At 65.6% G+C, this 11,862-nt stretch overlaps 2 protein-coding genes across 2 annotated transcripts in view; one reads left to right on the top strand and one right to left on the bottom strand.

Moving 5' to 3' along the window:
• The first annotated feature begins 615 nt into the window (after positions 1–615).
• On the top strand, positions 616–5,725 carry ADRM1 (ADRM1 26S proteasome ubiquitin receptor). The gene is made up of 9 exons (XM_024750275.1): positions 616–832; positions 1,540–1,656; positions 2,953–3,076; positions 3,604–3,690; positions 4,273–4,354; positions 4,559–4,791; positions 4,885–5,042; positions 5,184–5,286; positions 5,497–5,725. Exons 1-9 carry the CDS (start codon positions 620–622, stop codon positions 5,601–5,603), a joined length of 1,224 nt encoding a protein of 407 aa, XP_024606043.1. The 5' UTR covers positions 616–619; the 3' UTR covers positions 5,604–5,725.
• A 235-nt stretch (positions 5,726–5,960) lies between these two features.
• Positions 5,961–11,862, bottom strand: part of LAMA5 (laminin subunit alpha 5) — a 48,602-nt gene continuing 42,700 nt past the window's right edge. Inside the window, 22 exon segments of the mRNA XM_024750178.1 lie at positions 5,961–6,516; positions 6,676–6,795; positions 6,967–7,060; positions 7,134–7,267; positions 7,391–7,553; positions 7,661–7,825; positions 7,912–8,104; positions 8,185–8,330; positions 8,410–8,539; positions 8,625–8,789; positions 8,881–9,011; positions 9,116–9,262; positions 9,336–9,468; positions 9,559–9,707; positions 9,802–9,924; positions 9,996–10,158; positions 10,230–10,363; positions 10,527–10,680; positions 10,765–10,901; positions 11,001–11,171; positions 11,251–11,399; positions 11,498–11,677. Of these exon segments, the coding sequence (XP_024605946.1) occupies positions 6,386–6,516; positions 6,676–6,795; positions 6,967–7,060; positions 7,134–7,267; positions 7,391–7,553; positions 7,661–7,825; positions 7,912–8,104; positions 8,185–8,330; positions 8,410–8,539; positions 8,625–8,789; positions 8,881–9,011; positions 9,116–9,262; positions 9,336–9,468; positions 9,559–9,707; positions 9,802–9,924; positions 9,996–10,158; positions 10,230–10,363; positions 10,527–10,680; positions 10,765–10,901; positions 11,001–11,171; positions 11,251–11,399; positions 11,498–11,677 (3,212 nt within the window). The 3' untranslated portion in view covers positions 5,961–6,385.

The raw sequence follows: 11,862 nt of genomic DNA, 5'->3' as shown, positions 1-11,862 counted from the left end.
GGGGTTCTCGGGGCCTGCCTCTCGGGCAGCTCGGCCGCCGCCCCGGGCCTGCCGCGGCCGTAGCCGAGGGCGTCGGGCGGTGGGGCCTGCGGGTGGGAGCGGGTCGGCCGGCCGCGGGCCTGCGTTTCCCCAGGTGCTCGTGTTTTGTCTCCGAAGGGAGCGAGCCGGCCGCGCTGCAGTTTACTGGCGGTGTGTCCGATGGAAACTAGGTTTAGGCCCAAGTGTGGTCTCCCATTCGGTGTGGTAGCGGTGTGCCTGCCCAGATCGAGGTTTTAAATCTTTCGGAGCCGCAGGTTAAAGGACAGTTTATTTAAAAAGTACGGAAGGTGGTGTTGGCGAGGGTCTCCCGCTGTGATGGGGTCTAGATGCAGAGGTAAATTTCGTTGTTTGAGAACCACGAGAAGCTGGGGACCTGGCTCCACGGGCTCAGGTACCGTGGGGTCGGTCCACCCCAGGAGGAGTTCGGCAGCAGCTGTGGGGCGGCTGAGGCCCGTCCCCTTGCCCCCAGCAGGGGACAGCCTGGGCTTCAGAGAGAGGCCCTTTCCCTCTGCCCGTTCCCGCGTAGCATCTGGAGGTGCTACGGTAGTGACCGGCTCTGCGTGCTGGTCCCTCTTTCAGGATGACGACTTCAGGCGCTCTGTTTCCAAGCCTGGTGCCAGGCTCCCGTGGGTCCTCCAACAAGTATTTGGTGGAGTTTCGGGCCGGAAAAATGTCATTGAAAGGAACTACTGTCACCCCAGATAAACGGAAAGGGCTTGTGTACATTCAGCAGACGGATGACTCCCTCATTCACTTTTGCTGGAAAGACAGGACATCGGGGAACGTGGAAGACGTAAGTGTCTGGGAGCCTGAACCTCATCCTAAGGACCCCCGTCCAGTCGTCAGGACAGCGTGGTTTTTACAGGAGGGCACCATGCTTTGGGCACCGAGCAGCTGTTTCCCAGTTTGGCGTGTGTTGGTGGGATGCGTGGATCCATTAGTTCGGTGCCCTCGTCAGCTGTTTTCCTCTGCCTGTGGGGCTTCCTAGCCTCGGTGATTATCTAGATTTCTCCCATCTGTGTGTGTATGTTTAAAACTGAAGATTGGAGAAACCATGTAAAAATCCTGACCTTTATCACAGCCCTCCAGAAAGCTTTCTCTAGCAGTCATCTTATTTAGTGTTCTTTGTTCTTCAGACTGAATCGTTTTTCGTAGGTTCGAGAGCAGGTCAGAGTTGACTTTTCAATTCATCTTGGAATGTTGCTCCCAAAACGTCTCTGTTAGAAATCCTTCAGGAGCCGGAAGCCCTCCTTCCCTGTTCAGCACCGAGCCCCTCTCCTGGCCCTCATGACCTTCGTGCGGTGCCTCAGACCCTCATCTGTCTGCCCTGCAGAGACCCCGCTGGTGACGGGCTTGGCGACTTGTTGGCGTCTGTGTCCCGTGTCCTCTCCCCCCACCCGCACTCACTTAGGCACAGGGTCCAGCCTGTTTTCCTGGAGGTTCTGGGGCTCGGCAGTGCTGTTTCCGTGGCGCTGACTCTGCTCGTGTGCTGCTCTCTAGGACTTGATCATCTTCCCCGACGACTGCGAGTTCAAGCGCGTGCCGCAGTGCCCCAGCGGGAGGGTCTACGTGCTCAAGTTCAAGGCGGGGTCCAAACGCCTCTTCTTCTGGATGCAGGTGTGTAGGTGTCGCACTTAGGCTAGAAGCTTCTTCACCGGGTGGTCGAGCTCGCCTTCACAGCCCGGCCGGTGCTGACCATGGAACCCGAGGGTGCCAGCGTGTCGCCTTGTTGGGGGCGGCACTGGGGACAGGCTCCGCCAGAGTCCAGACACTTGTAGCTGGGCTTCGGGTGCCCTATCGAGGATGGAATTTCCTGGCTGACCAGCAGGAGTGATTTCCAGGCTGGGTCCTGTCTCTGCTTGTGGTTTGCTCGTCTCCCAGGGGCCCCCCCACCCAGGGTCATGGGCAGCCTGGACCAAAGGCAGGCGTGCGCCTGTGTGGTGTCCCTTGTCCTGCCTCTTCTCCCGTGGTGTGCTCTGTGAGTCTCTGGGTGGCAGTGCACCAGGCCGTCCTCGTACCCACTGGAGGTGGACTTGCTCGTGCAGTGGGTATGCACCTGCGTTTGTAGTTTTGACAGAGGTTGTACTGCTGCCCTCCCCCCGGCACCTTCTAGAACAGGGCAGGAAAGGTTTTCCTCTGTGGGCTGGATGGCCTGTGTTGCACCTGCTGAAGTAGTGTGACAGTGGCCGTGGACGGGGAGTAAATGGATGGGCGCAGCCATGTTCCAGTAAAACTTTATTTGCAAACGCAGACGGGGTCGAGGTTTGCCAGTCGCTGGTGTAGAGCTTGTTTCTCCACAGTTTCGCCAAGAAAAGATGTCAGACTCACACCAGCCACTGCATTTTCTGCTCCCCTCTGCTCTGAGGTTAGGGCTGTGTCTTGTGTGCCTCCCCCTGGCCCCCACCCCATGACCTTGCAGGCCCGCTGCGCACACACTCGGTGACTCTTGGATGAATGAGTCATGGGTGCTTTGTCTCACAGTTCTGGGGGTGCCCACAGGGTGGTGCTGCCTGATGCCCCCCTGCCCACACCCACGTGCTCAGAGTCAGTGCCCAGCTAACCCTGGAGGGCCACGGGCTGGTCAGTGGACAGTGGTGCGGTAGCAGGGTTATTTCACGGCAGTACACGTGTTGAAGGATTTGCGGTTTTAGACCGTCGCGGAAACAACCGCGTCTGGAGGGTCGGCGTTGCCCTGTGCTGAGCGCTCCTAGTGCTTTAGCCTCCCCGCCTGTAACATGGGTGTTCGCACAGCCCCAGCGGGCACATCGGGCTGCTGTCCCCGTGCGCCCCGCCGGGGCCTCTCCTTGCTGTGACCACGGACAGGTGGCACCTCTCCGGGCCTCAGGTCCCTTGTCAGAATGGTTGTTGATGGGTGGCTGCTCAGCTGCGCCTGCTGCCGTGTCCTCCCCGCAGGAGCCCAAGACGGACCAGGACGAGGAGCACTGCCGGAAGGTCAACGAGTATCTGAACAACCCGCCGATGCCCGGAGCCCTGGGGGCGAGTGGAAGCGCAGGCCACGAGCTGTCTGCGCTGGGCGGTAATGGTCACCTTCCCGGATTTGCGGTGAGGTCAGAGTAGCTTTCCGCCAACGTGGATCCCTGGTGGTGCGGGCCGGTGGTTTGTTTTTTTTTTTGTGGTACGCGGGCCTCTCACTGTTGTGGCCTCTCCCGTTGCGGAGCACAGGCTCCGGACGCGCAGGCTCAGCAGCCATGGCTCACGGGCCCAGCCGCTCCGTGGCACGTGGGATCTTCCCGGACCGGGGCACGAACCCGCGTCCCCTGCATCGGCAGGCGGACTCCCAACCACTGCGCCACCAGGGAAGCCCGGGGCCGGTGGTTTTTAATGGAAGTAGAGGTGTCCGGGTTAGAAGCTCCTCTCGGCAGTTCCCCCTCGGTGCTCCCATCTCCATGTGGTGAAGCGGTGTACGAGCCCTACTGCGCTGGCTCGTGTCGGGAGACACTCGCCACACACTTCGGGGCAGCCGAGGTGGGGGCCGGCCCTGGACCGTGGCAGCGGGCGTGCGCACAGCTGGAGGCCCGGGCCTGAGCGCCTCCTGTCTTGCAGGTGAGGGCGGCCTGCAGAGCCTGCTGGGGAACATGAGCCACAGCCAGCTCATGCAGCTCATCGGCCCCGCCGGCCTCGGAGGACTGGGTGAGGGGCCACGGGCCCGCGGGAGCCTTGCTTTGAACGCCTTGCAGCTTCTCATTGCTTCTGAGCGACACCTGTGAATGTTCTGTGCCCTGGCCTCCCTGGGGAGGGGGCTGGTTTGCCTTAGGGTTTGACCTGGGAGCTGGGTGGGCAAGGCCTTCCAGGGCCCCCGGGGAGGACCCAGTTCCATACTTCGGGGGAGCATGGCTGGCTGAGTTGCCGAGCCTGAGAACGCGTGCTCGGGGCCCCTGGTCTCCTGGGTTGGCCTGCCTGCTGCCAGCTCCTGTCAGGCTCGTGTTTCTGGGACACTTTGGAAACGCTGGTTACTTGCACGGGATTTGAACTCCATGTTACCTTGAACCCAGGTGCATTAGTAGGGTCATGGGACGGAAGTGGTCTGATTTAGCAGACTCAGCTGCCGGGACACACCTGAGTAGTCGCTGCTCCTGGGCCCCCGCGGGCTTGCTGTGGTCACCACCTTCCCCTGCTTGGCCACTGGCTTTAGTGCTGGGCCTTTCTGCTCCTGGGGGGGGGCGGGCCTCCAGCAGGATGTGATGTGTGAGCTGCGTCTCCTTGCTCCTGTAGGTGGCCTGGGGGCGCTGACGGGGCCGGGCCTGGCCAGCCTACTGGGGAGCGGAGGGCCTCCAGCGAGCAGCTCTTCCCCCAGGTGAGCCTCACGCCGCGCATCTGGTGTGGCCGAGTGTCCCCTCCACGGGGGCCGGATGTAGGAGGTGCCGAAGGACACAATAGGTATCTGGGGAGGGTCCGTCCCTTTAAGGGTTCAGGCTCTCCTGGGGCCCGGGCAGGACCGACGCGTTGTGGCGCCTTGGTGGGCGCGTAGCCGCTGCAGCGCTGGCCTCGCTTTTCTCAGCTCCCGGAGCCCGTCGGCAGCGGTCACCCCGTCCTCCACCGCCCCTTCCACGCGCACCACCCCAGCCCCCTCCGCTCCAGCAGCTGCCTCGGTGAGCAGCCCGAGCCCCGCGCCCAGTCCAGGCAATGGAGCCAGCACGGCAGCCAGCCCGACCCAGCCCATCCAGCTGAGCGACCTTCAGAGCATTCTAGCCACTATGAACGTGCCGGCCGGGCCGGGAGGCGGCCAGCAAGGTAACACGTGCTCCTCGGCCCCAGGCTGGGGGGTGAAGGTGCCCGCTGCCCCCTGCCCGCCCGCCCACTGATGGCCACCTGCTTGTGCCCCAGTGGACCTGGCCAGCGTGCTGACGCCCGAGATCATGGCCCCCATCCTTGCCAACGCGGATGTCCAGGAGCGCCTGCTGCCCTACCTGCCATCTGGGGAGTCGCTGCCGCAGACCGCGGAGGAGATCCAGAACACGCTGACCTCGCCCCAGTTCCAGCAGGTAGGCGCGTGGCCCGGGTGCCCCGCTGTGTGCTCGCAGTGGGGGGCACTGCCCACTGCAGCACAGCCCCCCCGGTGCTGAGCGCCCCTGCGGCTCCCCCAGTTCTCTGCACGGACTCAGGCGCCTGGCTCTTCCCTGCAGGCCCTGGGCATGTTCAGCGCGGCCTTGGCCTCGGGGCAGCTGGGGCCCCTCATGTGCCAGTTTGGGCTGCCTGCAGAGGCCGTGGAGGCCGCCAACAAGGGCGGTAAGTACTTGTCCCTCCGCCTCAGTCGAGGCAGAGGTGGTTTTCTCCTTGCATTTGAGAGAAAAGGCCTCCCCTGTTTGTTTGTGGAGCACGGGGCTGGCTTGTCCCCACGGCCCTGGCCTCCATCTGATTTTCACCTCCCTGCCCCCTGGTCAGCAGGGCCAAGCCAGGGCCTAGAAAGGTCACCTCGTGCTTTTAAATTGGTTTTAGATGTGGAAGCATTTGCCAAAGCCATGCAGAGCAGTGCCAGCCCCGAGCAGCAGGAGGGCGGCGGGCAGGACAGGAAGGACGAGGAGGAGGACATGAGCTTGGACTGAGTCGCCTGCTGTCAGAGGGCTGGCCGCCCGGCCGTGCGGCCTCAGCGGGGGCGTGTGAGCGCGCCCCTCCCACCTCTGTCCCAACTTGCTCATCAATAAAAGTCTTCTCTTTTATCTGCCAACTCTGGTTTGCGTGCCCGGGGTGGGTCGTGACGGCCCCGTCCGTCCCCCTGTCATCAGCCCGCCGGGAGCTGGCGCGGGAAAAGCCCCTCCAGGTCCCGCTTCTGACTGACTGACTGACTGACTCAGGGATGGGCATGCTGGGGGAGGGGCTCCGCACGTGAGCGCTCTGCTCGCCTCGGACCTCCAGACCCGCTGGACTGCTGCTCTTTTTCTCCACTTAAAGTTGACACTCGGTTACACAGAAATGACTTTTAATTTTTGTTTCAAGAAGCAGGGATGGATGACTTACAGAGCTCCCATTAAAAACCGGTGGAAGGGAAATTTCATAATTAAACTGAAAGATAAAAAGTATAAAACCCCCATTTTGCAGTGTTTTATCCTTTCCCTTAGAAAGTCAGACATAACTTAAACCATTCCCAGAAATAAGACTCATCACCCGGAGAATCTGGAGTCTACATGAACAGACATACACAAACCATCTAAAAAAATCGGCCGAGGGCGGTGTTGTCAGCCGGTTGTGTGGAGGGGCCGGGGGTTCCAGGGTGGGGAAGGACCCTGCCCGACGGGGCGGCCTGCCTCGGGGCTCTGGGCCTGGGGGCTCTGAAGACCCTCTCCTGGCTGCTGGAGCTGGTGGCTGGGGTCCCAGAGGGGCAGCTGTGCTACGTGGCTGGGCAGCCGCTGGCCCCCACTGCCCCCTGCACGCCCGCAGCACGAGGCCAGGAGACCAGGGCCTGGTTCACCACCAGATTCCGCATGCAGCCGCGGTAGGTTGGAGGCCGCGTCCAGGGTTCTGGGGGTGGGGGAGGGAGGGAGACGGGTTGGAGCAGAGGCCGGCATCCCACCAGGCTTCTGTCTCCCCGCTGGGGTGGAAAGCAGGGTGACCCCAGTGCCTGGTCCCCAGGGACAGCCTTCCTCCCTCCCCCTGCCCCCAGGCCGAGGCCACACTCACCAGGCAGGCCCCCGAGGTACAGCGGCACTGGGGCGTCAGCCGGGGCGGCCGGCACGGGGCCCAGGGTGTGGTTGCTCTGCAGGTCCACCTCCAGCCGGAGCCTGTTCCCGCCTTTGGTCACTGCCGGGCACAGGAGTTCCTTGGGGCCGGGCTGGGGCGCCCCTCACCAGCCAGCCACAGGACCAGGGGCCCTTTGCCCCTTTGCTCCGGCTTTTGAGTCCCTGCCTGACCCCCGCCCCAGGGGTCTACAGCTGCCCCCAGCGGGGGTGGGGTCAGGAGGGCCCAGCTCACCTGCTAGGCGGTGCCACCGCCCATCACACAGTGCCTCGGGGAGCGTCACCAGTGTGGAGAACTCGCCTGAGCCGTCATCTGCCCGCAGCAGGACCTGGGGCGGCAGCGGGTCAGGAGGGCCCTACCAACCCAGATCTCGCCCTGAGGCTGCGGCCCAACCCGCTTACCTGCCTCCCCAGCACCCGCAGCTCCAGGTAGGGGGGCGCTGGGCCCCGGCCCAAGTGGAAGACAAGGCCGGTGGCTGTCTGGGGCCGCACCTCCAGCTCCAGGCCCAGGTCAGGCAGTGTGGCCCCCAGGGTGTCTGCAGGGAGGGGCCGTGAGAGGAGGAAGGCCTCGGCCCCAGGCCCCCCCGCCCTGTTCTGGGCGTCACTCCCACCCCAGCCCAGGCATGTGGGGGACTGGGGGACGCCAGCAGGGGACAGACCTAGAGTGATGGCTCCCCCGCTGCCTGCAAAGAACAGGCCCTTCTCCAGGGGACCGGAGAAGCAAGGTGTGGCCCCCACCACCCGGGTGGGAGCCCCCAGGAGTTGCCCGTCCAACTTCAGTCTCTTCACACAACCACTGAACCCGGAGCGGCTGATGGCCACCTGTGTGGGCACAGAGGGGTGAGCTGGGTCAGGTGGCTGGGGTGCCGAGGAGGGCGGAGAGCGTCCAGCGGGGCAGGGGTGGGAGGCTGGGACGAGGCGGCTCTCACCGGGAGCTGTGGGCTGTGGCCGCCAGCAGGGAGGCCCCCCACAAAGATAGTGTGTGGCCGGGGGCCTTCCTCCCCCTGGTGCCGCCGGCCCGGCCCCTCCCGGCTCTGGGCCCAGACCCCGTCCGTCACCAGCTGGATCCGAGTCTTCTCCCAACGCACGGACACCTGGGAGTGGGAAGGCACGTCAGGATGGGAGCCCGCGGGGCCAGTGCCCCGCCCCGCCCCTGCGTCCCCTCTCCCCAGGCCCTCACTGTGTGCCACCGGCCAGTCCGTGAACGCTGGCGGCTCTGGACTCGGAGCTGGGGCCCAGGGCCTTCCGTCTGAGCGACAAAGCGTCCGTGGCTCAGGAAGAGGGCTAGGGAAGGGCTGCTGGCCGTCAGGGGGGCAGCGAAGAGCAAGAGCCCTCGGGGGGCGTGCGGGCGGATGAGCATGGAGAGCTGCGACCTGGAAGCCAGGCGGGGGCGTCAGCCGAGGCTGCCCCTACCCCAGCAGCCCCCTCTCCCCACCGCCGGCCCTGGCCTTACCAGTCACTGGTGGGGGGCGGGACGTGTGCAAACTCGAGGTGACTGGACAGGGGACCCCCAAACTGGTAGGCGTCTCTTATGGCCCTGCGGGGCCAGGGTGGCGAGCAGGAAGCGTCCTGGGCGGGCTGCCGGCTGCGGCGGGAGGCCTGGGGGGTCGGATGGGGATGAGGGAATGCAGGAATGCATGGAGGCCACCTTCTGCCTACCCCAGCCCCATGTCCCCACCTTCGTGGCCCGCAGTCCTCGCGGGCTCTGATCTGGCGCCTGGGTGCGAGGGGCCGGGACGCAGCCTGCGCTCACGTTGATACCCTCCAGGTTCTGCTGCAGGTCAAACACGCGCTGCGGCCCCAGGAGCCTGCGGAGGGCGGGGGTACGTGCGGGTCGGTGCTGGGCCGGGCCGGTGGGTCGTCACCAGCCCTCCCGGGGCCCGCTCAGCTCACCGCAGCACGAAAACATTGCTTATGCAGCCACTGAAGTTACGGAGGGCGTCCGGCTTGGGCAAGCCCCCCAGGAAGAGCTGACTCGACCCCTCAGGCTGGGGCTGGGGCCACGGTTCCCGGTGGGGCCTCATCTCCTGAAGCTGGTCGTCCACATAGAGCCAGACCCTGGCGAGGAGAGCAGTGTTTCCCCCACCCTGCCCCCGACCCCGGCTCTACTGTGCCCCCTCCCTGGAGAGACCAGGTAAGCCTGACTCACCCTGTTCTGTTGCTGTAGAAAGTGACATAATGGGGGGCCCCGTCGGCAAAGCCTCGTCGCGTTTTCACCTCGGTCCTTGCAAGCCGGAGGGTCACGTGGCCCTGCTGCAGGGACACCTCGCATGGCCCGGTCTGGGGACAGTGGCTGGGTCAGCGGGCCAGGCCGGGGGCCCAGACTCCCTCCCTTGGGCCACCAGCCCCGCCCTGCTGCCCCAGAGGTGGCGGGGCGGACGCACCGGGGACTCTCGGTGGAAGAGCAGCGCGCTGTCCTGGCTGCTGCGGAAGCCGAAGCCGGAGTAGATGTTGCCCGTGAGGGGCACGGCGTTGCTGGGGAGCGCCAGGCGCAGATAGCCGTGGCCGTGGAAAGTCATGGCCCGTCCCACCTGTGGGCAGGGTGACCGTAAGGGCCCGCGGCGGCCGGCGAGGGTGTGCAACTGGGGGAGGGAGGGGGCTCACCAACAGGTCAGCGGTGCAGCCGGAGCTGATGCCCGTCGTGTTCAGCCTCTTGAGATCCACGTACTTGCCCAGAGCTTTGATGCCCTTGATGCAGCCGCGCACCGAGCCTCCGGAGGGGAAGAGCCGCCGCAGGCTGCGGGGAGGGTCCACGGGACGAGCGTCAGGGGTGGCCTCTCCCAGGCCCTGCCCACCACGCCCGCCCCACCCCAGGGCCAGTGCTCACCTCGGGGGCAGCTGGCTGGGTGGCACGCCCCCCAGATAGTAGGCGTCAGCCAGCTCCAGCGTGCTGTCCTGCTCCACGCTGAACACCGTGGTCCTCTCCACGCGTACCAGCACGCGCTTCCGGCTGCCCCCCAGCAAGAACACCTGGACCTGGGAAGCGCCAGCACGGGGCAGCGCCTTCAGGGCGAGAGCTGCGACCCCCCTGCCCCTCCCCACGCCGGGCCCTCCCCGAGCCCAGCCCTACCGCTTTGCTGGTCGTGGTCAGAGGCGGCGGGCGCTGCAGTGGGTCGGCCTCCTTCAGGCCCGCGCCGAAGTCGTAGAGGAACACGAGGCTGCCTTCCCGCACGGCCAGGCACAGGAACTGGTCCTGGGGGGGAGGGGAGGGTCAGCGTGGGCCGGGCGGGCTGGCGGGCCGGGCCGTGGGGACGGCGGACGTGCCTGGTGCCGCAGGAAGAACAGGATCCCGCTGTAGGACACAAGCCGCAGCTCCTGGTCGAAGCGTTTGGTGTTGCTCAGCTGGCTCTCCACGCTGATGCGGGCGAAGCCGGAGCCGTCCAGGTAGGACCCGTCCGTGAGCCACGGGTCCCCGGTCGACTTGGAGCTGCGGGTCAGCGGGGGCAGGGTCAGCCGAGGGCGGGCCGAGCCGCGGTGGGGGGGTCAGGCCGCACGTACCGCGCACAAGGCTGATCCATGGCTGTGTCCAGCTGGAAGGTCTCCTCGAAGTTGTAGAGACTGACCACCTCTTCGTTCAGCGTGTCCAGCTCGACGCAGCCCCGGTAGCCGGGAAAGCGCAGGGGTTCGGGGGGCTGTGGGCACAGCACATGGTCAGGGAGCCTCCCCGCCCAGGGACAGACCCAAGGGGAGGAACTCGGCTACAGCGTGACGAACCGAAGCCAGACCCTGAGCAGGACTTCCTGGGACAGGGGTGCAGGGCGGGGTGGCCGCGCACCCAGGCCGCACGGGGCTCACCGTGAAGTTGCCAGGGTAGCCTCCCACGTAGAAGACAAAGTCGTCCGGCTGCACACTGAGCAGCCCTTCGCCCCAAGGGGCCATCGTATCACCCTTGGTCTCTTGGACCATCTGATTCTCCACTGTGACAGACATATGGCCAAACTGGAGCGTCCTGAGGGCAGAAGTAAGAGAGGGAGGCGTGGCCACGCGGTCACGCTGGCGGTGGGGGGAGCACCGTGAGGGCCGGGCCTCCCACCTGTCAATGCTGACAGCTGCGAACTCTTCCCCGATGTCCTCGTCGATGCTGAGGGCCGTGGGGCCTGCCCCCCCGAGGCGGTACACCCAGTGCACCTTCTGGCCACGCAGAGCCACACCCATGTAGTCGCCGGTGGCCTGTGGTGGCAGGAGACTCAGCGGGACAGGGACCCGGCGTGGGCCACCCGCTCCGGCCTGGCGCCCGGCTCCACCCAGCCCACCGAGCCCGCCCGCTACCTGGCGGCTGCCCATGTACAGCACAAACTGGTCCCCAGCGACCTGGCCGGGCGGCGGCTCTGGGCTCTGCAGGTAGAACTTGAGGGCGGTGTAAGAGGCGAGGCTGGCGAGGTCCCGAGGGGTGCGCAGCTGCACCCCTGAGCTACCGTTGAACTTCATGGGCACCTTGACCTGAGTGGGGGCACAGAGCCCATGAGCGTCTGCCTCCTGGTCTCCCAGACGCCCACCTGGCCCTGGCACTCGCACCCACCTTATCGGCAGCACCCCGGGCCTGGGCAATGAGCTCCCGCACGCGGCCGATGCTGGCCGACAGGGCCAGGCTGGCATTGTGCGTCCCACGGTTCTGCAGGAGGCTCAGCTTGGCCAGCAGCTGTGGCAGTGTCTTCTCCAGGGCGGACACTGCAGCGGGGGGAGCGGACGTGGGGAGGCAGCCCTGAGCCCCTGGCCTCCCCACCCCGGCCCGCCCTCTTGTCAGGGCACCGTGCGCCAGGGCCCACCTGAGCGGCCTGCGTCGAGCACCACCCGGCCCAGGTCCTGGCTCTGCAGGCCCTTGTACTGGCCCTGCCACCGCTCCACGTTTTTCTGCATGTCTTGAAGCTGGGACTGCACGCGGGCGGCCGTGTCCTGGGCTTCGGTGACCACGGCCTTGGCATGGGCTATCTTCTTGCTTGTCTCCTCTGTGGCAGGCAGTGTGCAGGCTCAGCGGGGGGCCTCATCCCCATCTGGGGAGACCACTACAGACCCCCATGCCAAGACCAGCAACAGGGATGTCACCCCCGCCCCCGATCTCGTGAGAGCCTCAGGGCGGTGGAAACGCACCCTCCGTCCTCTCCCAGACGGCTCCTCCTGTGCCAGCCTCTCT

This window comes from Neophocaena asiaeorientalis, unplaced genomic scaffold (assembly GCF_003031525.2).
Source record: "Neophocaena asiaeorientalis asiaeorientalis breed wild unplaced genomic scaffold, Neophocaena_asiaeorientalis_V1.1 scaffold606, whole genome shotgun sequence".
Lineage (NCBI taxonomy): Eukaryota > Metazoa > Chordata > Mammalia > Artiodactyla > Phocoenidae > Neophocaena > Neophocaena asiaeorientalis.
Note: the sequence above shows the minus strand (reverse complement) of the source record. Positions and strands in the feature narration are given on the sequence as shown.